This window comes from Musa acuminata, chromosome BXJ2-5 (genome assembly GCF_036884655.1).
Source record: "Musa acuminata AAA Group cultivar baxijiao chromosome BXJ2-5, Cavendish_Baxijiao_AAA, whole genome shotgun sequence".
NCBI classification, from domain to species: Eukaryota; Viridiplantae; Streptophyta; class Magnoliopsida; order Zingiberales; family Musaceae; genus Musa; species Musa acuminata.
The window spans coordinates 5,168,249-5,196,143 of NC_088342.1; the positions used below are offsets into that span (position 1 = coordinate 5,168,249).

At 36.7% G+C, this 27,895-nt stretch overlaps 3 protein-coding genes across 4 annotated transcripts; all 3 read left to right on the forward strand.

Annotated features, from left to right (window-relative positions):
• Positions 1 to 3,242: 3,242 nt before the first annotated feature.
• Positions 3,243 to 19,716, forward strand: LOC103984160 (E3 UFM1-protein ligase 1 homolog). Of its 2 annotated transcripts, XM_009401602.3 has the most exons (20): positions 3,243 to 3,497; positions 3,678 to 3,989; positions 4,581 to 4,847; positions 4,940 to 4,987; positions 5,923 to 5,988; positions 6,112 to 6,215; positions 8,678 to 8,771; positions 8,839 to 8,895; positions 11,066 to 11,513; positions 11,600 to 11,754; positions 11,946 to 12,011; positions 12,096 to 12,164; positions 15,544 to 15,636; positions 15,801 to 15,866; positions 16,588 to 16,634; positions 16,709 to 16,772; positions 17,562 to 17,639; positions 17,718 to 17,780; positions 18,763 to 18,855; positions 19,375 to 19,716. In XM_009401602.3, the coding sequence occupies exons 1-20, from the start codon at positions 3,324 to 3,326 to the stop codon at positions 19,480 to 19,482; spliced, it is 2,472 nt and encodes an 823-aa protein (XP_009399877.2). In that variant the 5' UTR covers positions 3,243 to 3,323; the 3' UTR covers positions 19,483 to 19,716. The 2 variants fall into 2 exon arrangements, 1 of the variants encoding a protein (XP_009399877.2); XR_010486832.1 differs by lacking the exons at positions 18,763 to 18,855; positions 19,375 to 19,716 and having other exon boundaries at positions 17,551 to 17,639; positions 17,718 to 17,786.
• An 816-nt stretch (positions 19,717 to 20,532) lies between these two features.
• On the forward strand, positions 20,533 to 23,414 carry LOC103984161 (uncharacterized). Its single transcript, XM_009401604.3, has 5 exons — positions 20,533 to 20,766; positions 21,161 to 21,228; positions 21,399 to 21,528; positions 22,938 to 23,038; positions 23,128 to 23,414. The coding sequence occupies exons 1-5, from the start codon at positions 20,571 to 20,573 to the stop codon at positions 23,164 to 23,166; spliced, it is 534 nt and encodes a 177-aa protein (XP_009399879.2). The 5' UTR covers positions 20,533 to 20,570; the 3' UTR covers positions 23,167 to 23,414.
• Positions 23,415 to 23,914: 500 nt separating this feature from the next.
• LOC135612212 (protein NETWORKED 2D-like) lies at positions 23,915 to 27,872 on the forward strand. The gene is made up of 2 exons (XM_065108195.1): positions 23,915 to 24,171; positions 25,268 to 27,872. Exons 1-2 carry the CDS (start codon positions 24,078 to 24,080, stop codon positions 27,748 to 27,750), a joined length of 2,577 nt encoding a protein of 858 aa, XP_064964267.1. The 5' UTR covers positions 23,915 to 24,077; the 3' UTR covers positions 27,751 to 27,872.
• The last annotated feature ends 23 nt before the right edge of the window (positions 27,873 to 27,895 follow it).

Sequence of the window (27,895 nt, forward strand, 5' to 3'; positions counted from 1 at the left end):
ATTGATTAAAAGCATGAATCACATGTTGTCCAGTATATCATTGGTTTATCCAATGCTTCATCGAACCCATCGGTGCTTCGTCCGACCTTTCGGTACTTCGTCCTTTCCTTTGACATATTACCTAATTGGCATATTGACCTTCACAATATCTAATCTCTTTAGCGTAATTTTTGATCATTCTAGTTCGATACCCGAACTTATGACATAAAGCCTTCTGCCGAAACATCGATTAGTCCTCCGGCCCAACGTCCAATCTTCTGACATGTTCCATTCCGGCTTAACCTTTGATTCCACTACTTTAATTGATTTATCTTTTCCTGATTGAAGCTAGTCTTGCGTCACTTAAACGTATATTAGGTCATAACTCATCAATTAAATATCTCAATTTCTTTAAAAGATCTTCTAAAAACTATATATTATGATTGTTTTATAACATTATATAAGAGTTCATCAATATTATTTTATTATTCACTTACATCAATTCGTTTAATGATTTGGGAAACAATAACCTCTCAAATAAAAAAGAATAAATGAGCATCAATTTATATCTCCTCTATCTCAAAAATAATCTTTCAAGATTTTTCACTCATATTGATTTCATCATATTTTAGAAATATTATATTATCATACTTTACTATTATCGTACTATTATTAGGATAATAAAATCTATATCCCTTGGATTTTTTTGGATAATCAATAGTTTATCCAAAAATAGTTCTTTGATTTTTTTTTTAATGTGGATTGAAGACTCGGATTGGATTTTCTACCGGTCCAAAATTGGATGGAGTTGATGGAACCCACTTACCAGAAATCATATTCAAGATATACATAATTGCCCTAAGAGCTTCATCCTACGTGCCTTTGGTTTAGAAGAATAACTCATCATGCTCCTAATTATGTTAATAAGAATATGATTTTATCTTTCAGCAATGTTATTTTACTATAACAGTAAGATGTATGGAGTACAAATACTCTATTTTTTTAGGAATCTAATAAAAAAGCAGGATCCTAATTTGACTCATCATATTTATCATAAAATTTATTACCTCGGTTAGATTTGATAATTTTAAATTTTCTATCTAATTGTCTCTCGATTTTATTTACGTACACAAGAGTATCAATAGCTTTAGACTTTTTATGTATTATATACACATAATCATATCTTAACAGGTCATTTATAAATACGATGAAATCTCTCTCTTCACTGAAATAAAAAATATGAAGTGATCCATAGATATCAATATGAATAATCTTAAGGAGTTATTTACCTCTTGTTATATTTTTCTTTATGTACTTAATTTACTTTCCTTTTGATACAATATATGTAAATATCATAATTAGCAAAGTATAAATCTTCTAACATATTATCCTTTACTAATCTTTTAAATTTTTCATTACAAATATATCCCAAATATTTATGCTACAAGATAAAAAATTTGGAAGTTTAGGATAAATATTTAAGAGAATCCCTCAAGATCATCTTTTAAAAAAATATATTATAATTAAGCTTCATTTCTATTAGACAGGAATCATAACAAAAATTGAATTAGATTTATAATATATATTATCTAATTAAACAGAAATCTAACATGTAACTCATGGCGTTAAAAAAAAAAAAAAAGCCAGGCAACTGCTTGCCACATTGCTGCACGCCTTTCGATGAAGCGTTCTCCCATATGATTCATGGATTCTTTTTTAGCTAAGCGGATTTAGTTTCTTGTTTACTGAAATCATAACGTTGAATGAATTTTTGCCGGTTAATTCAGGAGTGTGGCATCTTTAAGAGTATATATATATATTCCAAATGTCATATTTGAAGGAAGCATGAAGGAGAGAGAAATGTGATTCTGTATTTTATATACATTTAGAATTAAAGCAGCCGATATTTTTTTTTGTTTTCCAGAAAAGGCTTTGTTTTCTGTAATTGGAGAGTAAGAATCTTAAAACCATTGAAATTTGTTTTAAGAAATTATAAAATAGAAATGTAAATTCTTAGTGATTAATGTTTTCTACATCACATTTTAATTTATTTTAATCTTTATATAAAATAACGTAAAACAACCGTACGAATAAGATCATGCAACCAAGTAGGATATCATTTGATAAATGATATTTTAGTACCATTCGGATGACAATCATCTCAGATCATATGTGGCGTTACTCTAGCCAAAGTTACGCATATACGGCTTGACATAGAAATGGTTGTGTTCTGAAGCGATATTGTTTGACTCAAAAGCGATGCAAACAAAATTCTATGTCGCTCACATGAAGTGACACCCGAAAGTGGGGGGACAGTCTTGCACAACACGATATCAAAATAATCGCCCCAAAACAAACGAATCACCCACATGAAATATCGACAGACACTAACAACCTACATATGGTAGATCACCGGAGAGGTATAAAAACTACCCCCAAGCACACGCTGAACGAGGACTTTCTGCATACTAACTTAGTCATACAACTTATACTATTGTCTTCTCCCATTCGTTAACTTAAGCATCGGAGGGGTCACGTCGAACAACCCTCTACGTTTGTCTATCATGCAGGATCTTCGACCGCCCGCAAACACTCGGACGTCCTAGCCTCCAAGGAGGAACATTATAACCAGGAAGATCCCAATTCGCTTACCCAACCATCCTGAATATGTCCTCACCAGCAAAATGATTATCGATCGGACAACTTACGTAGTCTCACCTTATCAAGTCTCTCATATCATTCAGAAAGATGCACCTGAATGAGCCTATACCTTTGGTAGTGGACCAACTATTTCAACTCATTAATCGACAATTCTTATGACTCCATCGGCATTGATTTCATCCAAACACGAAATTTGATTTGATATTTAATTAAATAAGAGTTTTTAAATGAGATTTGATATTTAATTAAAAAACATTGAAATTTATAGGATATAAGATTTGAGATTTGATATTTTATACGAAGTTTCATCGGATCAAACACCTGAACCCATTTAACTGTGTATCCGAATCCAACTTTGATACATATTTTTTGTCCGAATTCTATTTAAATTCGATTTAGGTGGGAGGGATTTGGATACATGAAAAAGAATCCGATCCGTTATCATTCTCGAAAGATCCTAATATTGGCCTTTCTTACGATGAGATACAATGAACGGACAGGATGACAGATCCATAAGCGATGCACCAAACAAACGGTGCGGATATCGTGTGCCGCCGGACCCAAAAGATGTCGAGCATACGTTTATTAACGGGAGGGTGGCATTGAACCGCTTCGGTTTCGCGTGGCTTCTCGGCACTCATCTCTTCGGCCCTCGCCCTCGAGCAGCGCTAGGGGATTCGGCGATGGACGCAGAGCTCCTCGAACTCCAGCGCCAGTTCGAATCGGCGCAGCAGGCGAAGCCCAGCGTTCGCCTATCCGAGCGCAACGTCGTTGAGTTGGTCCAGAAGCTCCATGAGCTGCGGATCATCGACTTCGATCTCCTCCACACCGTATCTGGCAAGGAGTACATCACTCCTGTAAGATCCCCTTAAATTCCGATATCCCTCTCGTTTTATTCTTGAATTAATTAGGACAAACACCGCTTCCCGATTGATTTAACGGCTTGATATTGCGCTGCAATCGATAAAGTCGTGATCTTGCCTAAAGATGGGGTTTTACGTTGTACCTCGAACGATAAAATTGTGATATTGTAACAGGACCAGTTGAGGCTTGAGATGGAGACAGAGATCAAGAAATTGGGACGGGTTTCTCTGATCGATCTATCGGATGTCATTGGAGTGGATTTGTACTATATCGAGAGGCAAGCAGAGAATATTGTGGTGGATGATCCGCGGCTTATGTTGGTTAATGGAGAGATAATATCACAGTCGTATTGGGACACTGTAGCGGAGGAAATAAACGAGAAGTTGCAAGAATGTAGTCAGATGTCACTGGCAGAGATTGCGGCTCAATTGCAAATAGGTTCGGAGTTGGTGGTGTCTGTTCTTGAGCCCCGCCTTGGAACACTTGTGAGTAGGCTTCGTCTTTTTGGTTCATATTACTCGTGAAATTTAATTAGTTATTGATGTTTGATACTTTTCAAGCATGCATAAAGCAAAATGATTAATAGGCAAATCTCATGCTATAGTGGTACTGGTTGTAGGTGTTGACAACTTATTTTCAGTTGACAACCAGATCACTTTGGCCCTTTTGTTTGAATTAGAAAAAAAATGGTACTGTGTAGCACATCTATAAATTGTAAAGCATGCAGAGACCACGATTTGTTTGGGATGCATAATGAATAGGTTACTTCACCACAAAAAGAAAATCATAATAAATATGTTAAGAACACATGATAATTACTTCTTACTGTTATCATGATACACAACTATATACTCAACACCATAAATGAATTTCAAGCTTGATCTTCTATAATTTATTGTATGTATTGCCATATCCTTGCTCTATCTTCTAAAGTTGTGATTCATCAACATGCACACATCATGTACTTTCGCTATCCCATGTATGCATACATGTTGTTTTAGGTAGTATCTTTAGCATTTTTGTCTCTATTTCTGATTTGAGAAAGATTTGTGAAGTTATTTTTACCTTTTGCTTAGATAAAAGGTAGATTGGAAGGCGGTCAATTATATACTCCAGCACATGTATCACGCATTACTGCTATGGTTCGTGGTGCTGCAAGGGGAATCACAGTTCCAACAAATTTACCCAGTGTATGGAGTTCCTTGCAGCAGCTACTCCAAGATATAGGTTGTGCTAATAGTGTTTCTGTGGATGGCACATTTTTCCAGTCCTTATTTAATGGACTATTGAAGGAGGGGGAGATTCTTGGATCACTGCGTGCCGGAGTTCAATGGACGCCAGCTGTATGACCTATTCTCATTGCTTTTTTTAGTTTTGTGTAATGGAATTTATCTTTTGTTTCATTTTCTTACATTGGAGGGTTATTGTTTGTTAGGTTTTTGGGCATGCTCAAAGGGAAAGTGTGGATTCTTTTTTCTCACAGGTTTCAACAGTCTTTATCTTCTTTTCTTTTTCACATTGTATACAAGGAGCAAATGTTCTGTACTAGTTGATATGTTTAATGAATAAGGATCCTCTTCTTTGTGTCAGGGCTCCAAGCTAAGTTTCGTTTTTAATTTTATTAATATGCACAAATGTTATTGTGTACTTGATTTATGAGCTTCAGAATATGTGTATGAGCATTTCTTTCTTCTGTTCCATTATTAGTCATTGTAGAACACTTTTTGAGGAAACACAGATCTAATATACAATTTTAAACTCTGATGACTGTGGTGTGCTGTAATGTACCAACAAGTTTGATTAGCTTTAAGAATAAATTTTCCTTGAGCAAATTTGCACATATGGTATTTTTACATCAACTTCTTAGTCCTTTTATTAGAACAAACAGAAATGCAATGTGACAACTATTCTTTATCTGCTTAGTGTTGAATAACCTATGTGCTTCTTGATCTGGAATATTTTCCAAAATTTTGGTGAAATAGGATACTGTAGTGACTTATTAAAAAGAAAATCTTTGTTAAAGAAACTTTGATTTAGTTTCTTTGGCATGTTAAGAAAGGAATAGGAGGCAGAAATTGGTTAGTTTGATAGAGATAGAACTTCCTTTCTGTTTATCGCATAATTCTTTTTCACTCTCATTTCATCTAATTTTCGTTTGACTCATTTTCTCATAATCTTTTGTGATGTTTAAGCTTTAAATGAACACTAGAAAATAATTTATGATTCATGATTCAATCCACTAAAGGGTTCATTCTAAGGCCTCTATGATTTATGATTTGTTCTTGATCCTGACGACATTCTTAGTAGCCATTATTGTTTCTCTAATTAACATTGCGGGGTCTACTATTGTAATGTAATAATATATTTGCCTCTAAGATATCTGATATATCCTTTTCTTTTAAATTTTTTGCATTACAGAACTCTTACATTGGCTATGATGTTCTTCATAAACTTGCCATTCCACAGCCTAAACAATACTTGCAGGTAACTTAAAAGGCATAAGTTATTGCTTCAGTCCATCTTAATTTGAGGCAAACTTCAAAAGTTTACATCTGATGATCCTTAGTTTTCTAATAGTCCTTTTTCTGTTTATGCAATCAAATGTAGTCCAGATATCCTGAAGGTATTCTGCTAGATGCAGTTTTTGTTCACCCTTCAATGGTTGAAATGTTGGATGCTTCCATAGAAGATGCTGTCGAACATGGGAATTGGTATGGTCAAAATTAGCATTCAGATGGTCAACTATGATTGGGTTATTCATTGTAGTTGATAACGCATATTGGTCTATGAATTTTCCTGTATTCTTTTTTCACTTTTTGTTTTCTTAGGAAAATTTGTCAGTAGCTTGACGTTATGTACAGTTGTACACAGTGATTTCTGTGACATAATGACACTCAGTCAAGCTTACTTTTCTTCTAGATAGTTCCAAAATTACTCTGCTAGAATTGCTGAGCACACTCATCATGTGGGATTGGTTTTTTTTTTCTCATAATATCTTATGATGTGTTCATTGAGAACAATAAGTGTGCTACTATTTTCTTCTAAAAACACCTTAATCACTCATATTTTTAAGCAAGGTTCGTTGTACCGTACCATACCGGTGTTTCGACCCGGGCTCGGTACGGTATGGTACCGGTGTACCGGGCGGTATATCAGGGCGTACCGAGCACTGTAGCATTGCAGCAGTACTATAATATAGTTCTGTAGCACTGTAGCGGTACCGGGCGGTCCACGTACTGATAACCTGTCGGACCGGCCCGTACCAGGCGGTACGGGCGGTACGCTTCGGTACGGCAGACCTTGTTTTTAAGTGACAGTTACTATGATTTTATTAAATTGTAAATCATCGTAGTCTTCGAGCTAAAAGATTTCCTATCACTCTCCAAGCTATGATAGTTGGTCATTGTCTTTTGATTTGTGCAAGTGGGTCTGTAATTGTGTTTTTTCTGGATAGTGAATGACCTTAAAATTTCATGATCTGCATTTCCAATATTTTCTTTTCATCAGTTCATCATGAGTTTAGGCTGTTTAGCTTAGAGTCCTCAATGTCAGGTAACAGGAAATGATTGGTATGGCCCTAACATCTTGTGGCAAACTTTTTATGAAGCTCCCCGTGAAGAGGCTCTCTGCAAAGCTGGAAGTAGGGTATGGACTAGGGAAAAACAAGTCAGTTATAAAGTTAATACTTATTGCTAAAAGGTTACAATATGGGTTTCTGTTGGTTAGAGGCAGCAGTACCAGGCAAAGTGGTAGTTCTAAATTATCTGAGACTAGTGACTTGAATTAAATACAAGTAGTAAAATAGATATTGATAACAACTAATGTGTAACTTTGTCTACTGTTGAAATGCTTGTGTTTATTATTAATATGAAAACCTGTCACTCAGAATTTTTTTGAACACCTATCATGTTGGAAGTTAATACTTTGTCAATCATATTTCAGTGAGCCTGGTAAAGATGCTTTTAGATGCCCAAGGTAGCAAATTAACAATCCAGAATCAATATTTTATACTTGACTTTACAGTTGTATATTTGTGCATTCTGTATTTGGTGTTTGTTTAAGTTACAGATTGTCAAGAGCTCCGATCTCCAAAAATCCTGTGCCCTTATAATTAACCTGCAAGGCAACAATTCAAGTAATTGATATCTGATCCTATCGATTGGATCCCATAAGTCACTGGTCAGACTATTGCATACTTCCCTATTGGTGGTACAACAAAATGTACCAGCTGATACTGATCATGTAAAACAAGATAATAAAGAAGAAAGAACATATATGTAAATTTATAATAACTTTAACAGAACCTCCTCTTCTCTCTCCCGTGCCATTGCTTACAGCCTTACCTGTGACCTGGTGCTCCTTTCCTCACTGTCTTTCAAAGGGTCCCAATAGGTTGCAAAGTCATGATCACATTTAGTTTCAATGCTGAAGCTGTGTTGTCAAAATGAGCTACAATGTGAAGTGGCACAATTGGCTTTGGTTTATATGGAGACTTGGTGTATACCGACGGGCTATTTGGGAACAGGTTGGTTTACCATGTTTTAATAGACAACCACTACAGGGCCGTCTGGCAAGTCTTCACTTGAACAAGTATATATCATCATACTGAGTAGTAAATTACAAGATTAAATTTTGTTTGGATCAATTGCTTTGCGGACCTATATGTATAAGAAGGGAAGCAGTAGTAGAACTGCCTAAATACAAATGCAGAATGCTAGGAAGTCTGTTATGACAAATTTATTTGGAAGATAGGCCTGATATGCTTAAGGATAGATTAACACTTCTATCATGCTTGAAGCCTAGTGAGGGATTCCTTAAGTAGAATATGAAGTCTTGTAGTTATGTTTACGAGCACTGTCATTCTTCTGGATGTAAGAATTCAAATGCATCTAGACAAGTGGATTTGATGTTCTAAACTCAGAATTATAGTGATGCATCTCATGGATTTTATTTATTAGTATAATGGTTTTGCAATTGAAACTGATTCCGCTATCCTCACCCAGATAAATTTTTTTCTTTGTGAACATTCTTCACATGTTGTCATTTAAAAAAATTAAAATAATTTGTTCTATTGTATTTTCTTTTAGCATTTCCTTTTCCTACTGTGAATTTCTTGAATGATGTCACAGTTTGCCATTACTTTGGTATCAGAAAATTTTCATCTTTCATTCAGGATTGATGCCCTTACAGTTCTACCAACATATGTTGGAGGCCAAGATGCTTCAAAGATTTTGTCCCTTTGTCCTTCTCTTCAGAGGGCAATCAAGGTTAGCATTTGCTGCTGTTTGACTTTCTTACTAGTATCTTTCTAATGTTCTGCATGTTATTTTGCAGTCGTCACAAGCAATCATATTTGGGGAGTCCTGTGTTTTTAGCAGCAACTTTGTTAAGGTGAGGTTATACAGGAGATTGTGATGACATTCTTGATATGTGTTGCTGTCTTGTAAGGTGTATACGGTGGAGCACATTATTTGTAACTTTTCATTGTTGTAAATGTTGCAAGTAATTTTCTTTATGATATGCATCCGAAGTTATTTTCCCAGGCTTTTACACAATTTTATCTTTCCTTCTATTCATGCATGACTTAGTTCCATTGTATGTGATCTGTATATGGACTCTATGTTCTTCATTTTTACCAAAAAAGTAACATATATCTATAAAGCATTTGGGCTGTACCTGATTTTGCATGTGTTTTCCTTTCCTGTTCCTGCTCTCTCTCTCTCTCTCTCTCTCTCTCTCTCTCTATATATATATATATATATATATATATATATACATATATGTATGTATGTATGTATGTATATACATATATGTATGTATGTATATACATATATACATACATGTATATATACATATATATTCTTTCTGCTATTTTGTTATGATTATTGCCACTTGACACTGATATGATTCCTATACTTGTAATGTACTCTGCAGCATTTATCCTAGTATCCTGAAGTGAATAAGGCAATTATTAGCTTTCAAATAAGTGCATACCTCCATGACATTATCTTTGGCATCAGAAATGAATAAAACATCACACCCAAGTCTAGCAACATGTGAAACTGGGTTTTAGACGTATTTTGCATGTTACTTCTAATTCTTATATATGATGAGTTCATGGGACTTGTTAGGCCTGAGGCCAGAAATATGTAGATGTAGTTTAAATTTGAGAGCGGTCTGGCTCATTTTGACTGATAGAACGTTTGATGGTAAATCTTCTCAAGAAACACATACTATCTGGTTGATGGCTGGTTGTCCTTGAGCCCCCAGCATTTCAAACTGACTGCAAATGGACTGGAGTGTTGTATGATTTATGTCCCCTCTCCCCATATCAACTGTGTTGTGGATTAAGACTTTTTATTAACCAAGCAACCAAGTACTTCCATAGGAGCAAGACAGTTCATACCATTGAAACTGATAAAATATGGAACTGTTGATTCCTACCAAAGTTCTGAGGATTGGCTCAAATGGTCGGTCTCATGGATCATGAAGGGAGCATTTAGATTGTGTTTTAGATATTGTTAGGCAAAGATCAGACTTGATTGAGTTACCAAATTGAGGAAGCATTGATCAACAGTATTCAGAGTCTCAGACTAGAGCATGAATTGATAATTAAATTTATATTTTGTATTGTTTTGCTTGTTTCTTCCAATTTTAGTTATTATTTAGAAATTAAATTGCTTTTGAGAATTTTAGAGTTAAGCTAGTTGTCTAATAGGTAGACTTTAGATTGCTGTTTGTTTACATTAATTGGGAATTGTATCTGGAAAGAAAAATCTGTCCAACTAGTATATTTATAGGATCTGGATCTATTGAGCTGTTTTTTTATTTCCTTCATTTATAAAGAGCTCTAATGCCTTGAAAGGAGCTCCACTGATACTGTTGGAAAAGAAAGAGATGGTTATTTCTTCTTTATTTCCTTATTAAGAGCCCTAATAAAGTTAAGAATCTGAGATAGACAATTATTCTTCCTTATTTCCTTATTAAGAGCCCTAATAAAGTTAAGAATCTGAGATGGACAATTATTGAAAGGGTTCATCTGGCCAGAAAATAGAGGGGCTTTGTAAATTTGATCCTGGTGGAAGAAAGTTGTGCATTGCCCATCTCCAATTTTCTTGGTTGTCTCTTATCCCTTTCTCTACTCTTCTATTTTCTCTGTATTCATGATGAGATTTCTTTTGATTACCATTGAAATTATATATATGAATCAGATCTTACAAATCTAATCTGGATGATACATATTAGTTTGAACTCCAGCAATGAGGTTACATCAGTAACTCAAGCTTATTGCCCAGTGGAGACAAGCAAGGAAAATACAATTAATGGTTAATTTAGTTAAATATTGAAAATAGAACAATCTTAGGTCTTTTATGCATCAGGATAGCGCAGAGTCGGATCTTTGATAAATGCAGTCATTGGCAATGAACTAAATAATACTTGCTGATGCCTTATTTTCTATATCTAGGGTATTTGAACTTTATGTTACTTTTGAATGCACCTCTTTCCAGAAGCTACCAAATAGCTGCAACTTTATGCTTAAATTTGTGCAATTGCTAAATAGGATCTTTTCGAGCGACTGGAGAAAGAGATGGACACTCTGAGTTACATGAATCTTTCTCAAGGCCTGTCCAGTGATGTTCAATCAACTAGTGTTGTCAAAGTTGGAGTAAGTGCTGGACAGAACACTGAACAAAAAGAGATAGGTGATGATGTAGGCAGCAAACATAATGCTCCAGAAAAGGGAGGAAAAAAGAAAAAAGGAAAACACACAGGATCTGCAAAAGCAGGAGCTTCTGAAGACAATCTTGAAAGCCAGGAGAACCTCCCTAGTAAATTTAAGAAAAATCAGCGAAAAAACAAGAATGCAGGGTCTTTAGATGCTTTTGATGCTAAATCCATTTCTAAAAAGAGTTCGGGTAAATCAAAAGATGATAGTCTGGATGTTCCATCTGAAGATTGGATAAAGCAGAAGATTTTATTGCTTGCTCCAGAGCTGGAAGAATTAGGAGGCGTGTTACATAAATCAACTTGATATTACTGCATGTCTAACATAAATGATTGCTTGCTTGAAATCTATTTTGACTGGTTTGATCAGGTCCTGAAGATCCACATGCGTTGCTTGGACTTGTGTCCTCCCATTTAAGGCCAATGCTGGTTAACTCATGGATGAAAAGAAGGGACACAGTTGTGTTAGAGAATGCTGAGAAGAGGAGGAAGCTGCTTGACAATCTGCAGAGGCAGCTAGATGAGGTTTGCTTCTTGCTTCCGTAGTCTATGTCGCTTAAGCAGCTCAATTTCATTTTCTAAATATATCCAACCTTTCTGGAACTACTGCATTAAATTAGCAGCATACTCAGAGCGTGCCATTACCTGATTTTGTAAGTTGTGTCAATTCATTCTTTTATGACAGTTGATCACTTTGCATCATATATGGTTTTCAGGTTTTCTTAGACCTGCAGCTTTATGAAAAAGCATTAGATCTTTTTGAGGATGACCCTCCATTATCAGTAAGTTCTGTGATGAACTGGTTGTTTCTTGTTTACCTCTTTGTTTGGCATGGTTAAACTATTCCATCATATTTTGTGTCCTAGGTAATCTTACACAAGCATTTGCTCAGGACTATGGCCACTCCCTTGGTTGACAAAATTCTAACTACTCTGGTAAAGCTATCATCTTGTAGCACCAATTCTGTACATGTTATCATGCAAGAAAATCTTAGAGAAGAGTACAATTTGAATTTTTTTATTGCTAAAGAATACTGTTTTAACATGGAACCGTAAAGTCTCTATTGTTTCATTCTTTTGTATGATATGTCAACTTTGAAAATATTGCTTTAGTATTTTTCATGCACACATGCTATAAACCCTATACGAGAGTATGCTGCGACAGTGAAATTAACGAGTGCTCGCCTAGGTTTGCTAGGCAGGTGTCTTCACTTGGGTGTGGGCCAAGCACACACCTGGGCCTAGGCACCTGCTTGATCCAAATCAGGTAGGATCAAGTTCACTAGATCTTGTTCGATCAAAACAGATCAACAAATCTTCACATACAAACCCCCTAGTGCACGACGAGGTGACTTGTGGAAACCTAATCGACGAACGATGACTCTTCCTCTACATCGAACGAAGGCGGTGACAATAGCATCTTCCTCTCGATCGACAAATGACGACGACATCAATTAGACATAATAGTTCCAGATTAACATAATAGTTCTAATTCATTTAATTAGACATAACTTTGTTTTAAGGAATTATGTGTGATTGATTTAATTAGTTTAAAATTTGAGATGATACATTTAAATTATTTAATTCATGAAAAATGAATTTGAGTTTAATTATATTTTAAAAAGATTGAAATTTAATTTAATAAGATAGAGCAAACAGGGCTCTGACTTGAGTTAAGTTGATCAGCCAGAACAGCCCATGTGGCTAGGTATGGTCCAACCAATGTGGTTAGGCACGAACCATCCAATGGTCCAACCCAATTGCTAGGTATGACTTAGCCCATGTGGCTAGGCACGATTCAACCCATGTGGCTATGTATTGTCCAGTCCATGAGATTAGGCACGACTTAGCCCATGTGGCCAGGTATGGTCTAGCCCATATGACCAAGTACAATCGAACTTATGTGGTCAGTATGGTCTATGTGATCAGGTATTGCCCACTCCACGTTGTTAGGTGCGACCCAACCCATGTGGCTAGGTACAACCCAGCATGTGAGCCAAGCGTGACCTTGTTCAGTGATAAGGATTGGCCTAGCCCATGAGGCTAGGCTCACCAAGCTACATGATCGAGCCTAGGCATGATGTCGCCCCGCTGCCCAGCCTAGCCTGTTACTTGGCATAGGTAGTGCGACACACATGACCTATCCTTGGCTCAGGTAGGTTTGGTCCAATCTGGGCTAGCATTGTGTAGACCACCAAATTCCCTCTTCCCATATTGATTTGAGCCCATTAGTTTATTGAACTGGACCAATTTTTTGACCGATCCAAGTCAGTTCAAGGTGATTTCGGACCAAATTTGATCGATTCAAGCCCATCTAACCTATTTGGAACCAGGCAAATCCAAATTAGACCAGTTTAGGGTGGTTCCAAACTGGTTCAATAAGGATTTGAGGTTGTTTCAGTTAGGTTCTATTTGAATTCAGTTTGGTTTAAGTCTATTGGGCTATTCCAATTAGAGTTCAGATTAATGTCTCATGTATTTATAATTTGATGAATTTAAAAACTTTATTCAAAATTATGATTTAGAAATGATTAGTGGTTCTCTATTATTTTTGAGATTAAGTTGATGATATTAATATGATTGTTACCATGTGATATATGTGACTATGCTGAGTAGTCCATATTGAAAGCGCACAATGTGAAAGGAGCTATGTGCCCATCATACTGTAGAACCACCAATGGACATAATCTAGGGTCATATACAATGCATGGTTCATGATATTTTATCATATTACTTCTTTAAATGCATGCGTGAATGAATGTATATAAATGAATGATCATGAATGATTATGTATCCCTGTCGAGGGTAGGTAGGCGATGCCCTTTGGGGGTTAGCAAGTCGTTAAATGTAATAACTATATAGTTCCTCCATCCACTGTTGGAAGGAACAAGTCTCCATTTGGGCGGGTGAGAGATATCACTCTTATTCGTTGTTGGAAGTGTGATATGAGTTTCCTCTATTTGCTATTAAGAAGAATCCATCTTGCAGAGTTTGCCTCTCCATCTATTGTTAGGAGAGTGTATCATCAGGTGTGATGTACGCCTTTGTTGCTTAACTGTTATGTATGCCATCGAGATGTGTTGCATGAGATTGATGCATGATTTTGTTTATTGTACAAGAAGTATCATTGTTTATCCAATTCATGAGTTTCATAATGAATTGATATATTGTCATTGAATCGTTAATATTTGAATATGTTTTTATGAGTATTGAGTGTGATTTTTATGATTTTTCGGAGATTTCTACCAGCATGTATGGTTGTTGGCATGTTTTTATCTCATATTTGTTACGAGATTAACCTACTAATTTGTAGTAGAACTGAGGCTTGGGTAGAAGAGATTTTTCACCACTTGTGGTCCTACCACGATGTTGCAGTCCTTTTCAGTTAAAAATATTTAGTATTGTAAAGACAGGAATTTTGAATTGAAAATAAAAATATGTTTTGTAAATTATGGATTTTTAAAAGATGATTTTTTTTAATAAATCTGGAGTGTGACAGTGTTGCTGATGCTGATACATATTATCATCAAGCAGATCAAGTTTGTTCATCACTATTTTGTTCTCAGGTAGTCAACTTCATTGAAGAAGATGAATCATAGAGGATCTCAGATTTGGATGCTCTGGCATCAACTGACATCTCCTTGATTAGTACTTGCAATTTAGATTTGTGATGCAGAATCAAATAGTCAAAGTGCTGTGCACCATTAATTTCAGACTGCAAATATCAACTGGATTGCTGTTACCACAGAAATAGGAGCTGAAATGATGTCAATTTCAAAACAATGAGAGAACAGTATATACATCTTTTAGCAATATTTAAGTCAGTACAACTTTACAAAGTTATCCATGTCAATCAGCACATATTGACGTCAGCCAAAATCTAACATTATGATAATCCTTGTATTATTGGCATGTGCCTACTAGAAGGGTATTAGTACACCTCTATGCCACAGTGTGATAAGCCTTATATTAATTATGGAGAAGTTATCTCTGGCTGCTCACTGCCTTTTCTAGAGAGCTTTGTGCTGTTAAGTATAACTGTACATCTGGTTTTGAAATTTGCAAATCTTCTCTCTTTTTCTACATTTAGCTGCTCCTTAAGAAGTAATCAAGATATATTGCTAGAAGCCTATGATGTTGTTTAATCAATATTGTATTAATATATTATAAGTTTCATACATGTTATGTTTGTTATTTGTTCTAAATAACAGATTGATACATATATTCATAACAGCTTAAATTTTTTTTTCAAGTACTGAAAACATCAATATGACAGGGTTGCTGATGCATGGGTGTTTTAATTTTGTTTTCCTAGGATATGGAGAACAAGCTGAAGAATGGAATTGAAATTAAAGACAGTGAGAATGTGGAATCTACATCGTTTACTTTTGTAGATCGTGTTTCTCTGGTATGAGATAACCATTCTCTTACAATTTCAGTAGTTTGCTTATTTCAGCATTCTAGATTATTATATTCCATAGTTTTTCATAAAGTTGGTTTGTTTCTATTACATAGTCAGAGTAATTGTTTGGCACCTTCAACCCCCTATTTAAATATATTTTCTTTATGCAGGCAAAAGGACTACCTAATTCTCTTTCAGTTAAGGCTCAAGCAGTAGCAGAAGCGCTTGAGGGGAAGGTTAGTATTCTTTTTTATTCATATATCTTTTAGGATTATCAATTTATGGGCTCAAAACTTCTAGTCATATCATTGTTGTGCTATCTAAATCGCAGAATGGATTAGTTAGATTTCTGATAACTTATGCAATCTTATATCATGATGCCTGAAGAGAGCAATCTGGAAATTCCCCAAGTAAATACTTAAGTGAAATGTATACACCATAGCTTTCAATTACGTTTATAATGGAAATTCTGTCTATTGTATTTGCTGATTAGGTCAGCATAACTTTTCTTTTTATTGAAACGATGATTAAGTTCAATAGCACAAATTGAGTTTAACCAATAAATAATTATGTATGGCTATAAATTATCACAGAAGGATATTATTGTTGCCAAGTAATAAAACAAGTTGACATATATTTTTAAAGGTATTCAATTTTTCTGCAAAGTTATGTTCTTCCATCATCAATTCGGAAACCCTATGGTTGGTGTTATTCGGAATTGAGTGAGCAACTGCTTGGAATATGAAATTGCCCTTGGCTTGTAGTTGGTCTCTCGACTTATGATTTTAGCTCAATCGATACAATCACTGTTGAGCTACCTTCTGATGTTAAAGTTTCATTGTCCTCTTTAAAGCTTCATCTTTGCTTCTGATCACCATGGTATCAGATCTAGTTACATCATGATCATAACAGTTCCAGATATATTTATTGATATTTATTTATTCCTTACTCTGGCAGCGGTTGGATACATTTATGAATGCATTAAGGGATGTGGTGGAAGAAAGGTAATAATTATTTCACTCATTATTGAGTTTTTGAACTTCCATACCCTTTTGGTGATTAAATATTTATTTTGCAGTGGCCTACTAGTAAAGAAGCTCGATAAAAAATTGGAAAGGACAATGTTGCACTCCCATCGCAAGGTTCGTTCTAAAATTCTGCTACTTATCAAATTCTAGTACATTGACATCCTTTCCCTTGTGATCTTGCAAGTTGCAACAATCCTTGCTATTTTTAATTTAGTGACTTTTAGGAAATATTTGATTGCACAGAATTAGTTGATCATGACTACTAAGCTCAAAGGTCCTTGTGTGACTGGCATTTCTTATTCTAAAATCCTAGCCGGCAGTTTTATCAAAATTTATGTTTGTGTTTTGTTGGAACCTCTGCCTAGTTTTATGTTCATTTAAAATCCAGAATAAGTGAACCATTTTATGTGGATAATCTAGAAACATGTACGAGCAACAACAAGCTGTAATGTCCTGACTATTAACAGAGAAACATGTATGAGCGTGCTCTTATAAACAAATCTGTATGTGAGGGCTGCATTCTTCTCAAACTTAGTAGCAACTATGGTGTATTTGTTGGATATTCCACTTGATAATAGGTATTGCTGGCCCTTTGCTCATCTTCCAAAATAATTTATGCTTCCTCGCCAGGTGTTCAATGAGATGATAAATTGATACTGCTTATACCATTGTATTGGTATGCTGTCATTGTGTGCACATATAGCCACTTGACCTTCATGCAGGATGAATCTTGTTTCAGTCAACAGTATTATACATCTGGTTGCTTGATTTTGAGGGTCTATAATTACAACTAGAAATAGAAACTACAAATACCATGTTTCCTTTGAGATTCATCTGTTGCCATGTATTCTAAACAAAATATGTGGTTTATGATACTTCTGATCTTGGGAAGGTCAATTTCAGGATTTGACATCACAAGTCTCTTCAGAAAGTGATCCAGTTAAACTTTTGCCTAAGGTTGTTGCTCTACTATATATGCAGGTGCGGGGACTATCAATTTTTTCTTTTTTTTCCATACGACATGATTGTGATACATAAATCCATATGGAATTTTGTTAGGTCTATAACAAAGCTCTTCAAGCACCTGGAAGAGCCATATCTGCTCTTATATCTCAGTTGAAGGTAAAATATTGTACTGTATGCGATTTCATTTATTTTCTTACAAGACATACTTTTAACCTTCTTCGGGATTTGGTCTAAAATTTAAGCCTTTCTAAGATATAGTGCATTACTCAGTCAAGTAGCTGCTACCCAAAAACCCCAAGGATTGCCTCAGGGAACATAGAAAATCCTTATGGATAGGAAGACCCTAAATGCATGCATTCTTTTATAGCTCTTCCCGTAAAAAGATGCTCAATTTAGGCTTGTTTGCTTCAATCTCAGGGCAAATATCTCCTCAGAACCTTGAGGTTTCTAGCTGAGGCTTTGGTAGTACTTGATTAGAGGTGCATGTCCTCATCCTAAAGTTGATATGTCATGCCATTAGCGACAGAACTTTCCCTGCTAATGCAGGCGACTGTTGGGGGGAAAAAGGAAAAAATAAAAATGAAGAGAGAAGCAGGAAAGGGGATTGAGATTAGCATATTCCATTTCTTGTTCATCCTGTTGTGCCTTGAGCCCAAAGGAAAAGTTATTTTTGGCTGTTCAAGAATTAGATAATAGTGAAAAGTTTAAAGGCATTTAAGCTCAAAAGTCCAAGTCAATAATTGAACAGATCCAATGCAGATAATAAGTGTACAAATTACCAGGTCTGTCGGGGATGCTGTACATGCGACACTGCACTCGCAGTATACCATGTGAAAAACTTGAACAATGTGTTGAGAAGTCAAATATATGGTGACTTGAGGAACTATTTGTCAAAAGCTACGAGGCTTGATCAAAATGAAAGCTAGCCTGATTGATTCAACAATCTTGGTTGTTTTTCCAATTTTGAATTTTAAGATGATATACACGACAAAGGAAAAAGTGATGCATCAAACATAACTTTTACTTTGTAGGCACACACACACGTACATATAAAGTGTGAATCATATTACGATTATGTTATATATTCTGCAGATGGAAAGTCATTTAGATATATAAATAACCTCTTAAAATGTGACAGGACAAGTTACCAGATTCGACATACAAGACCTTAATGGACTATCATAGTGCAACGGTTACTCTCTTAGCACTACAAGCTGCTGCGGTTGGTGATGTGAGTTTATGAACTGAACTTATTAAATCTGTTAAGACTTCCTAACCTAACTCATTGTCATTGTATAATTTCTATATGCATCCATGTAGGCAGCTCTATATCTGATGCATGTATGGCATAACATACAGGGGAACTAACACCATCCTAATTAACCACTTATTTTGTTGTAGCAGTCTCTATGTAGCAGGCACCATGGTCATTTATTTCTCATTATCCACCTCACTGAAGTAATAGTACTAGTTTGTTCCAACACATTTCAGGATGCATTTTCTGCTGAACTTATTATATAATATTCACTTTATTCTATCAACATTACACAATAAATGACACTCTTCTTATTCTTCTATATGACTGACGATCATATTACTCAAAATTTTGGTGTATTCAATCTGTTACAACTTTATGATGCATCTGGCGAACGAAAATATTGCTGTTAAAGATCTGCAATAAATTAAAGAAAAAGATCTACTCGAGTTTTTAACAATCATGTATTCATCATCTGCATTTTCTGTTGTGTAGGAATATGGCTGCTCAGCAGACAGGATCTTAAGCCAACAGGAGTTGCTGGAAAGTAAGATGCCCGAACTAAAAGCATTGGTATTGGGTACCACAAACCCGACTTCATGAGTGAGGAGGCTGCCTATGAATATACAACAAGAGAAACAATGTTTTAACACAATTCTGGAGGCTGTAGGGCAAAATGTTAGATCTGAACAGTTCATCTGACATCCCACCAGATACATCACTGTCCATGTAGAATGCTAGTACTTCGTGGCAACATGTCTGTCTGTCTAAGGTTTATTTCAAAGGCATATTGCTACAGATTTTGTTTCATTTCTATATAATTATCAATTCACAAAACTAGCCTGAATCCTTTTCCAGAGTTGTTCAAAGTTTTTAGTTTTTCAGAGAAGTTGAATTGGAGTGATGCTCTTTAGGAAACCACAGAGTTCTTCACTCGTAAAGCTGCTTTACTGGAGCTTCATTCTGGAGTGGTAAGGATATTACATGGCTGGTCTTTCTGCGTTGTATCATCATTAAACTCAATAGCAAAGCTCTAAGTAGCAATTCCAAAAGATTGAAGCAAGCAGTACTCGCTATTTGATTGATGCTGATTTGAGGGAAGCTTCTTCTTGTCTGAATTTAGTGATTCTAAGTTGAAATCAAAAAATTACTCTTCAAAATTTTCCTTCCTATCTCATTGTAAACTTATCTTTAATCTTGCTTAATGACTAATTAATACAATGACCAATTAGATTAAATTAATCATGTTTACAAAATTAAACGGATGATTTGTACGTTGAAGAGGTCGAGTGGATGAAAAAGTGTATGAAGTTTGCCAACATTTGTATTAATTGTTTTACTACGACAAACAATTTTGGCGATTATATTTGTATTTGACTAAAATCATAAAAAAGATAAATTTAATGTTTGGTATTCCTATTCATGTATCCAAATTTTTTGAGATTTTGACCTAAAACATGCAAAAGATTTCACACTTGAGTTCAAATATTGTTAACTTTGTACTCGGTAATCTACAACGATAATGTTCGGTTTCAGCCTCGTAATTGAGTGTTACTATTTATTACGTCAGTGACAACATCTTTGATCATCAATCTGAAAACAAAAAACAAAAACGAAAAACAAAAAAGACTTTCTTATATATATAAATATATGTGATGTTGTGAGGGGGTAAAGGCGAGCTCGAGGAGAAGATGGTGATGGTTCATGTGAAAGCCGCGGCGGCGGAATCGGAGGAGCAGCAGCAGCAGTTCCTCTACGAGTGTCGTTCCACTTCGAGCATCGACGAGATGACCGACGCCATCCTTGGCATCCACGCCCTGCAGTCTCACATCCAATCCCTCGCCCTTCTCATTAGGCAGCGCCTTCTCGCTGACCCTTCTTTAGCAGGTAATCCCGCAGCTCGCTTCTGCCGGCTTCTACTCTATTTTTCTGTCCTTTGTGACATTTCGGTGGCATCAATTGCTTGCCCTGTTTGTCAACATAGGAAAGCAGCAGAAAGTAGTAGTTTTGACCATAATCTTGAAATTTTGTATAGGTTTTATCTTCCGCAGCAAAGGAAAGCAAAATAATGGGATTGTTTTGACCACAATTGTTGAAATTTTGCGGTGGTTTTTCCTTCAACAATATAAGAAAGCAAAAGTAAAAAAAAAAAGGAGACAAAAAAAAAAACCCATTAGAAAGCAAAAGAAATATTTTTGACCACAATTTTTGTCATCTTCCGGAGGTTTAGGCTTTAGAGGTTGAAAATAAAAGCCATAATTTTTGCTCATCCTTGTTTCAGAAAGTTATCCGGATGTAGCACTTGCTCTGAAGAGATCCTTATCAGAAGCTGAGACTTACGTGTCAAAGGTTACACACAAATCCCTTTTTTTTTTGTTGCAATTTCTTCGAAAATATAACAAAAGCTGCTCCTAAATTTGCTTATTTCTATGAAGAAAATGGTTGAAAGGCATCTACCCTTTTTCCATGTACAATTAGTAAACCAGAAACAAATGAGGAGCTTCTGAATTTTGTTTCAGGAACAAGTGGCGCACAAAAAATTCTTGTCACCTCATGCTCTTAGAGCTCATATTAAGAGCTTGGAAAAGGAAGTCAAGGTTGCTCAATCAAAGGGTTTTCTGGACTTTGATCTGCCGCAACTACTTTCTGGTATCATTACTGTTTGTATTATCTAGATTGCAGTTTGATTATTGAACATATTTTTGTTAGTGGTTTCTACGAAAGAAGAAAGTAATTTTGTTTATATTTGTTTGACATATTGTTGCTTTTGGGATCCGTGGCAGATTCGGGGACAATTGTATTGGTTATTAAGTCATCAGTTGCCTCCTATCGTGATTGTAGCTTTGTATCAGTAGATTCATTTTGGGCCTCTGTCATAACATAACGCAACTCTATTTTCTTGAAAACAGACAGGTTAAATACGATTAATTAGCTTTAGTTTTTCTTTGTGGAGCTTCCCACTTTTTCACTTTTTCCTCGCGTATGTAGGAGTTTTGCTTACTTCTCTCTCGGTGGTTTTGCAGTGACTAACTTTGAAAGAGAAACAGAATTTAGAAAAGCCACTAGATGTCTGTCATGTCAGTCGACCTGGTCACTTCCTCCTCCCTCAGATCTAGCAAACCTTCTTCTGTTCTTTAATTATAAATTTTGTCTATTGCACCAAGGTTATTCATTCGTCATTACATCTTCACTTTTGGACCAGCTGTCAGTGTTTTAGTTCCAACAACTGTTAATTTGTTTCAGTGAATTCAGTTGAAAAAATTATGATAATAAAAACTTGATAAAAATTCAAACGCGGTTTGATAATTAATGAATGTATGCATGTTGTTTGTTGATTATAGGGAAAAACTTAGTTAACATTAAAAGTAATTAGTTTTCCTATATAGAGTTACCATTCTATATCTCAGGAATATAGAATTATCGAACGAGTCATACCAATGTGCATGATATATATACTCTTGGTTCAGTGCTGAAGATATTTATAAAACTCCGTATGACACATTGGTATTGTTGAAAATTCTGAAGCAAATTCCAAGGGTACTAGTTAAACAATTAAGAAGTCTACCCTTGAATTTTTTTGCCAACATGATCACCTGTCACATGTTTGCTTGAGAGTGGAAATTTTTTATAGTTGTCTGGTTTCTCAGCCATGAGTAAATTGATCGACTACTCGGAGGCATCAGATGTAAGACTCCAAGACTGATATTTCTGACCTTCGATTAATCAATTCCTACACAAGCTGGTTGTCAGTTTCAGGCAGAACTACAGAAAATTAAATTTGAAGGGAAGTTGCTAAAAACTTTGAAATTTGCAAAGCTAACTGAAACTCTGAATCGACACTTTGAAATCGGCTGAAACCAATTCATTGTCATAGAAGATGACTGGTCCCAGCTCAAACTTGAAGCATATATTAAACTTGTGACCGTATCTTTATTATTAATCCAGTTTTTTCTAATTGGTGGTGCATTTAGGTTTTCATGCTTTTCGTCTAATGTGTTGATTCATGTAAATGCGATCAGATTTTTTATTATGCACTGACTATTGATTATTGCAACTAGATTGTGAGCTTCATCATGGTATGCAACTTTGGTGGGCTGGGAAAGAACTCGTTAGAGGAAAAAAACTATGTGACTACATTGGTGAAAATGAGAAAACAAAGGTAATCTAGTACTTTTACTGTGTTACCAAGTTCTCCATTTCAGGAGAAGTCCCCTTACATGACTGACTTCTTTATCCTATCCATTGCAGATTGTGATCATATTGAAGCCATCTTGTTCGAGCGCTTAAGCTTTTCTTCGAGACACTCTCTCTACTCCAACCAAATGACCCAGAAAAAGCTCAAATCGGATGGCATGCACGTTGAGAAACGATTACCTTAATAATTATAGTGATTAATGTATTTATTATATGTATACTTCAAAATATGTTCCTTATGTATTGGACGGAGTATAATTTTATGGCACACGTGTGTCGACCCGATCCGGATCCGATACCCATTAAATGCCCAAATAAATACTCGAGCCGTTTATATTTAATCCGCGTCAGCTACCTCCGTCTTGATTGGATGCAGCAGTGGGGTCCTCAGAAACAGCCAGTCGCTGTTTTCACTGTCGTGTTTGGAGGCACCGTTACGGGACCGCGGGGAGAGAGGCGATGGGCCTCCGGAGGAGGAGGACCCGCGGCGGGCGGCGTCAGCTCCATGGCCGTCCTCCGGCGTCTTGGAGTGACACCACCGCCACCGGCGCTTGCGTGGACGCAGGCCATATGCTTAGGGCCCGTTCCACACCTCTCTCTCTCTCTCTCTCTCTCTCTCTCACACAAACACAGACAAAGCAGGTATTGATACCAATAGGAGGATGAGACGTGTCGAGCACAACCATCCGCCTTTTGCTGACTTCTCTCGCCCTTTTCCGCCACCTCCTTCCCTCCTATCAGCTAGGACAGCGAGGTTGTGCCAAGACGCGATGCCATCCTCCCTATGTTTCGGAGTTCCAGCCCGTGTTCTGCACCCTCCCTTCCCTCTTTAGCCAGAGATAAAGCTAACAACGCAACTCGTCCTTACGCCCTCCATAACCACCTCTTCCTCTTCTTCTCCTCCTCGCCCTCTTCTTCTCCGGCTCGCCTTCTTCTTCTTTTTGCCTGTTCTCTCATCAAGTTCGAATCTTTCTGAGAGAAAGGCAAAGAGAAGTAGGGGAGAGATGCTGCAGAGGGCTGAGAGCAACCGGTACTCGTGGTGGTGGGCGAGCCACATAAAGACGAAGCAGTCGAAATGGCTCGACAGCAACCTCCGAGGCCAGTCTTTCTTCTTTTGTTTTTCGTCATCATCCTTTTCGACGAATTGCCACTATGCTTTCTTTTTTTTCCTCTGCATGAATCATGTCGACTTATTCTTCCCAAACACAATGCAACGACATACATATGAACTCATAGTTGCGGAATTCAAAGACAAAAAAAGGAAACAATCTGATACGGTCAGAGCTGTGAGCAATCATTTACGAGGCAATTAGTCAAGATTCTGACAGAGTTCCAAGGGGGAATCAGGATTAGGGTCTAGATTGCTCCCGCCCCAGAAACATAGGTCTTGATAATGAACAATTGCAAATTGTTCATTATTAGTCTAGGTTGCTCCCTCCCCAGAAACATGGCATATGTTCCCAGTGGAACATATGGCAGAAGTTCTCAAGCAATTTTCCTTGAACAAATTCTAGATAATGAACAATTGCAAATGTGTATATAATTATAGTGTTCTAGGGTCCTGGATTTGTTCCTTTTTTTTTCTTTTTGAAAACCCTTTAGATTCAAAAGAAAGCATGATTTCCTTTCAGTTGAAGTTTGTTTTCTCGTTGGGAGTTTAGGTACACAGTCTGGGTCGAAGAACAGATTATTGTCAAAACTAGAAATTCAAGTTACTTAGAACAGATATATGATGGAACAAGTGACTGCTTCAAGGCTGGTTGATCTAAGACATGCACAAGTTGTTCTCCACCAAGTTACCTATTGAATCTCAGAATAGAATTGCTTATTTAGATTATCAAACACTTGTTGTTCATACCTAAGCTAAACTAGAAAATCAGTTTCTGTTGAAGACAGCCCATGTAGCCAAAACACCGTAGTTATATTTTAGCATTGTAACTGCTGTTACTTGAGGTTGCTCATATGTTTCCTGAAATAAGATTGGAAGGAATTGCAATTTTGCACGTCCATAATTTAAGAGTTAAGACGTGTGGAATGTAGAACTCCTATGAACATGGCCTCTTGACCTTGGTTAAATTGGTATATGGATTATTTGCCTTGACTCATGCTTCTTTGCGAATGAAAAAAGAAAAAAGGTGTGATCCATCATTGTGCTTCCTGTTTTTCTTACAAATAGGATTAACTTTAATTACAGAAATGGAGGATACGGTGAAACAAATGCTTAAGCTTGTCGAAACGGATGCCGATTCCTTTGCTAAAAGAGCAGAGTTGTACTTCAAAAGAAGACCAGAGTTGATAACCCATGTGGAAGATGCTTACAGAGCATACAGAGCATTGGCTGAAAGATATGACCGTATATCTGGAGAATTACACAAGGCCAACCACACCATAGCAACTGCTTTTCCTGAACAGGTCCAGTATGCGATGCTAGAGGAGGAGGAGGACAAAGCGATCACCCCGATTGATCCAAGTAGAATTAACAAGCGAACAGTGGAAGGATTAATGAAGAAAAGAAGTGACCGTGAGTCCTCCATAAGGAAGACACAGAATAAGAGGCCTACATCTCCGATTGATAAAGAAAAGGCACAGGAAGAGATAAATAAGCTTCAGAAAGTAATTCTTGTTCTTCAGACTGAAAAAGAGTTTATCAGAAGCTCTTATGAGAATGGGATAGCCAAGTATTGGGAGGTTGAGAAGCAAATCATGGATATGCTAGAAGAAATTTGTTGCATGCAAGATGAGTTTGATACAAGTGCGGTCATTGAAGATGAAGAGGTGCATGCCTTAACAACAGCAACAACCCTTAAATCTTGTGTGGAAGCCATTATTAGATTGCAGAAGCAGAGAATGGAATCATTGGGACAAGCAAAACTAGATTCTGAAAGAATTAAGGTTGCAAAAGAAAAGCTGAAGGCTCTCAAAAGTGAGTGTCACCAATCTGAGATGGAAAATGCAAAGATGTCTAGTGAAAGCACAGAGATGAGCTTCCCTGTCGAAAACATGGATGAAGAATTTGATTCTCTAAACAAGGCAAGGGTCCAATTAGAGTCCATTTACGAGAAAGTTAAGGAACATTTTGAAATGAATCCTGAAAGTTCAGTGGAACTGGAAGAAAAGATTAATGAGCTTGTAAATAAAGTTACCACATTGGAACTCACGGTTTCATCTCAGGCTGTACAAATAAATCGATTGACTTCAGAAAGTGACGAACTTGAGAAAAACCTACAGAATCTGGAAGATGAGAGAATGATTCTGATCAGTGACCCAAATTTGTTGACTGAAAGGCTAAAGGAAGCTGAAGAGGAGTTAAGCAGAGGTCAGGCAATTAAGAAAATTATCCAGGATGAAGAAATAAATTTCCGTGAAATCTTTACCGATGCTTCTCACAGCCTCAATGGTATTTCAGAGAAGATGCAACTTCCTAAACCTCTGGAAAATGCTTGTAATGAGGATGCATTCCCCGTGGAAGAGGCTGCCAATTGTAGCACTGAACCAGTTGCAGAGCTTGGGGATAACGAGGAAACTGAAATCCATGACATCGAGGAAGATTTGATAGAGGAGATTCATGCAACACAGCAACTTGGTCATTTCCTGCAAGATTTTTTCCAGGCTGAGGCAGATTATCTACTCAAAAGTGATCCAGAAATGATCGAGGACCTAACAGAGATAGGGGAACTGAAGAATGTCATTGCAATGAAAGATGAAGAAATAAGATTACTGAGACAACAGTTAGCCAATGTAAAAATGAGTTCTAACAGTACTCAGCATTGTCAACAGACCCATGCAGGCACATTTAGCTCTGCGATGGTGAGGGGAGATCCGAAATCTCATAATTTACAGATGCCTGGAGATCTGACTATTGAATGCACTAATGAAGGAGACTTGTCTGTTGAGTTCACTGATTTACAATTTCCTGTTGCAGAAGGCAGCGATGTAGAGTGCATCACTGAGCCAAAGAGCATTTCATCTACTGAAGAAAAGCTTAGGAGGGATATCAACACCTTTATTGATGAAAACCTAGAGTTCTGGCTAAGGTTCAGCACATCATTCCATCACATACAGGAGTTCAAGGTCAAATATGCAGACCTACAAGCTGATATCGGTAAGCTGAAGGTCAACAAAACACAAGAGCACAATGATACTGCCTCTGGTGATCGGACTGGAAAACCTGAATCAGCACCAATTGGAACAAGACTCGGTGAATTGAAGACTGAACTCCAGGTGTGGATGGAACATAGTGCACCATTAATAAGGGAGCTCCAAAGTAGGTTCTCATTTCTTCATGATATGCAAAAGGAGATATCAAGTGTTGTAAACACATATTCAGCCACTGGAGAGGCTTTGTTCACTCCTTGTGAAGCTGCAAGGTTACAAGGTGAGGTGATGAACATGAAGCAGGAGAACAATAAGGCTGCAAGGGAACTGCAGATGGGACTAGATCAAGTCAGGTGGCTTCAAGCTGAAATCGAGGAGCAGATGGCTAAGCTAAATGATTACTTTGAAGCATTTGTATTGAAGAACAGCCATGACGATTTCTTGAAACGTTCTCCAAGCAGGTCCGGAGTACCATTGGAGGTCTTCCTTTATGGTTCCAAGCCCAAAAGGCCATCTATATTTGCCCGCATGCATCCAGTGTTCAAAAAAAAACACAGCAAGCTCAGGTCTGGGCATCGGTGAGCTGATGAAAGGTTCTTGAAACTCTTAAATAACTTCAAATGCTGGCTACTTGCTACTGTATAAGCCTGTGAAATTATTTTAAACAGTTCTAAATAGATCAGCCTATTTCTAGTTGGATCCCAGGTTGGTTACCTTCAATGAGTTG

Excerpts from the sequence above, each read along its gene's own strand:
- LOC103984160 (XM_009401602.3), top strand. The coding sequence starts at position 3,324 with ATGGACGCAGAGCTCCTCGAACTCCAGCGCCAGTTCGAATCGGCGCAG. Across the intron at positions 5,989-6,111 it reads AGCCTAAACAATACTTGCAG|TCCAGATATCCTGAAGGTAT; the intron begins GTAACTTAAAAG and ends AATCAAATGTAG. Across the intron at positions 8,772-8,838 it reads CTCTTCAGAGGGCAATCAAG|TCGTCACAAGCAATCATATT; the intron begins GTTAGCATTTGC and ends GTTATTTTGCAG.
- LOC103984161 (XM_009401604.3), top strand. The coding sequence starts at position 20,571 with ATGGTGATGGTTCATGTGAAAGCCGCGGCGGCGGAATCGGAGGAGCAG. Across the intron at positions 20,767-21,160 it reads CGCTGACCCTTCTTTAGCAG|AAAGTTATCCGGATGTAGCA; the intron begins GTAATCCCGCAG and ends TCCTTGTTTCAG. Across the intron at positions 21,229-21,398 it reads CTGAGACTTACGTGTCAAAG|GAACAAGTGGCGCACAAAAA; the intron begins GTTACACACAAA and ends ATTTTGTTTCAG.
- LOC135612212 (XM_065108195.1), top strand. The coding sequence starts at position 24,078 with ATGCTGCAGAGGGCTGAGAGCAACCGGTACTCGTGGTGGTGGGCGAGC. Across the intron at positions 24,172-25,267 it reads GCTCGACAGCAACCTCCGAG|AAATGGAGGATACGGTGAAA; the intron begins GCCAGTCTTTCT and ends CTTTAATTACAG.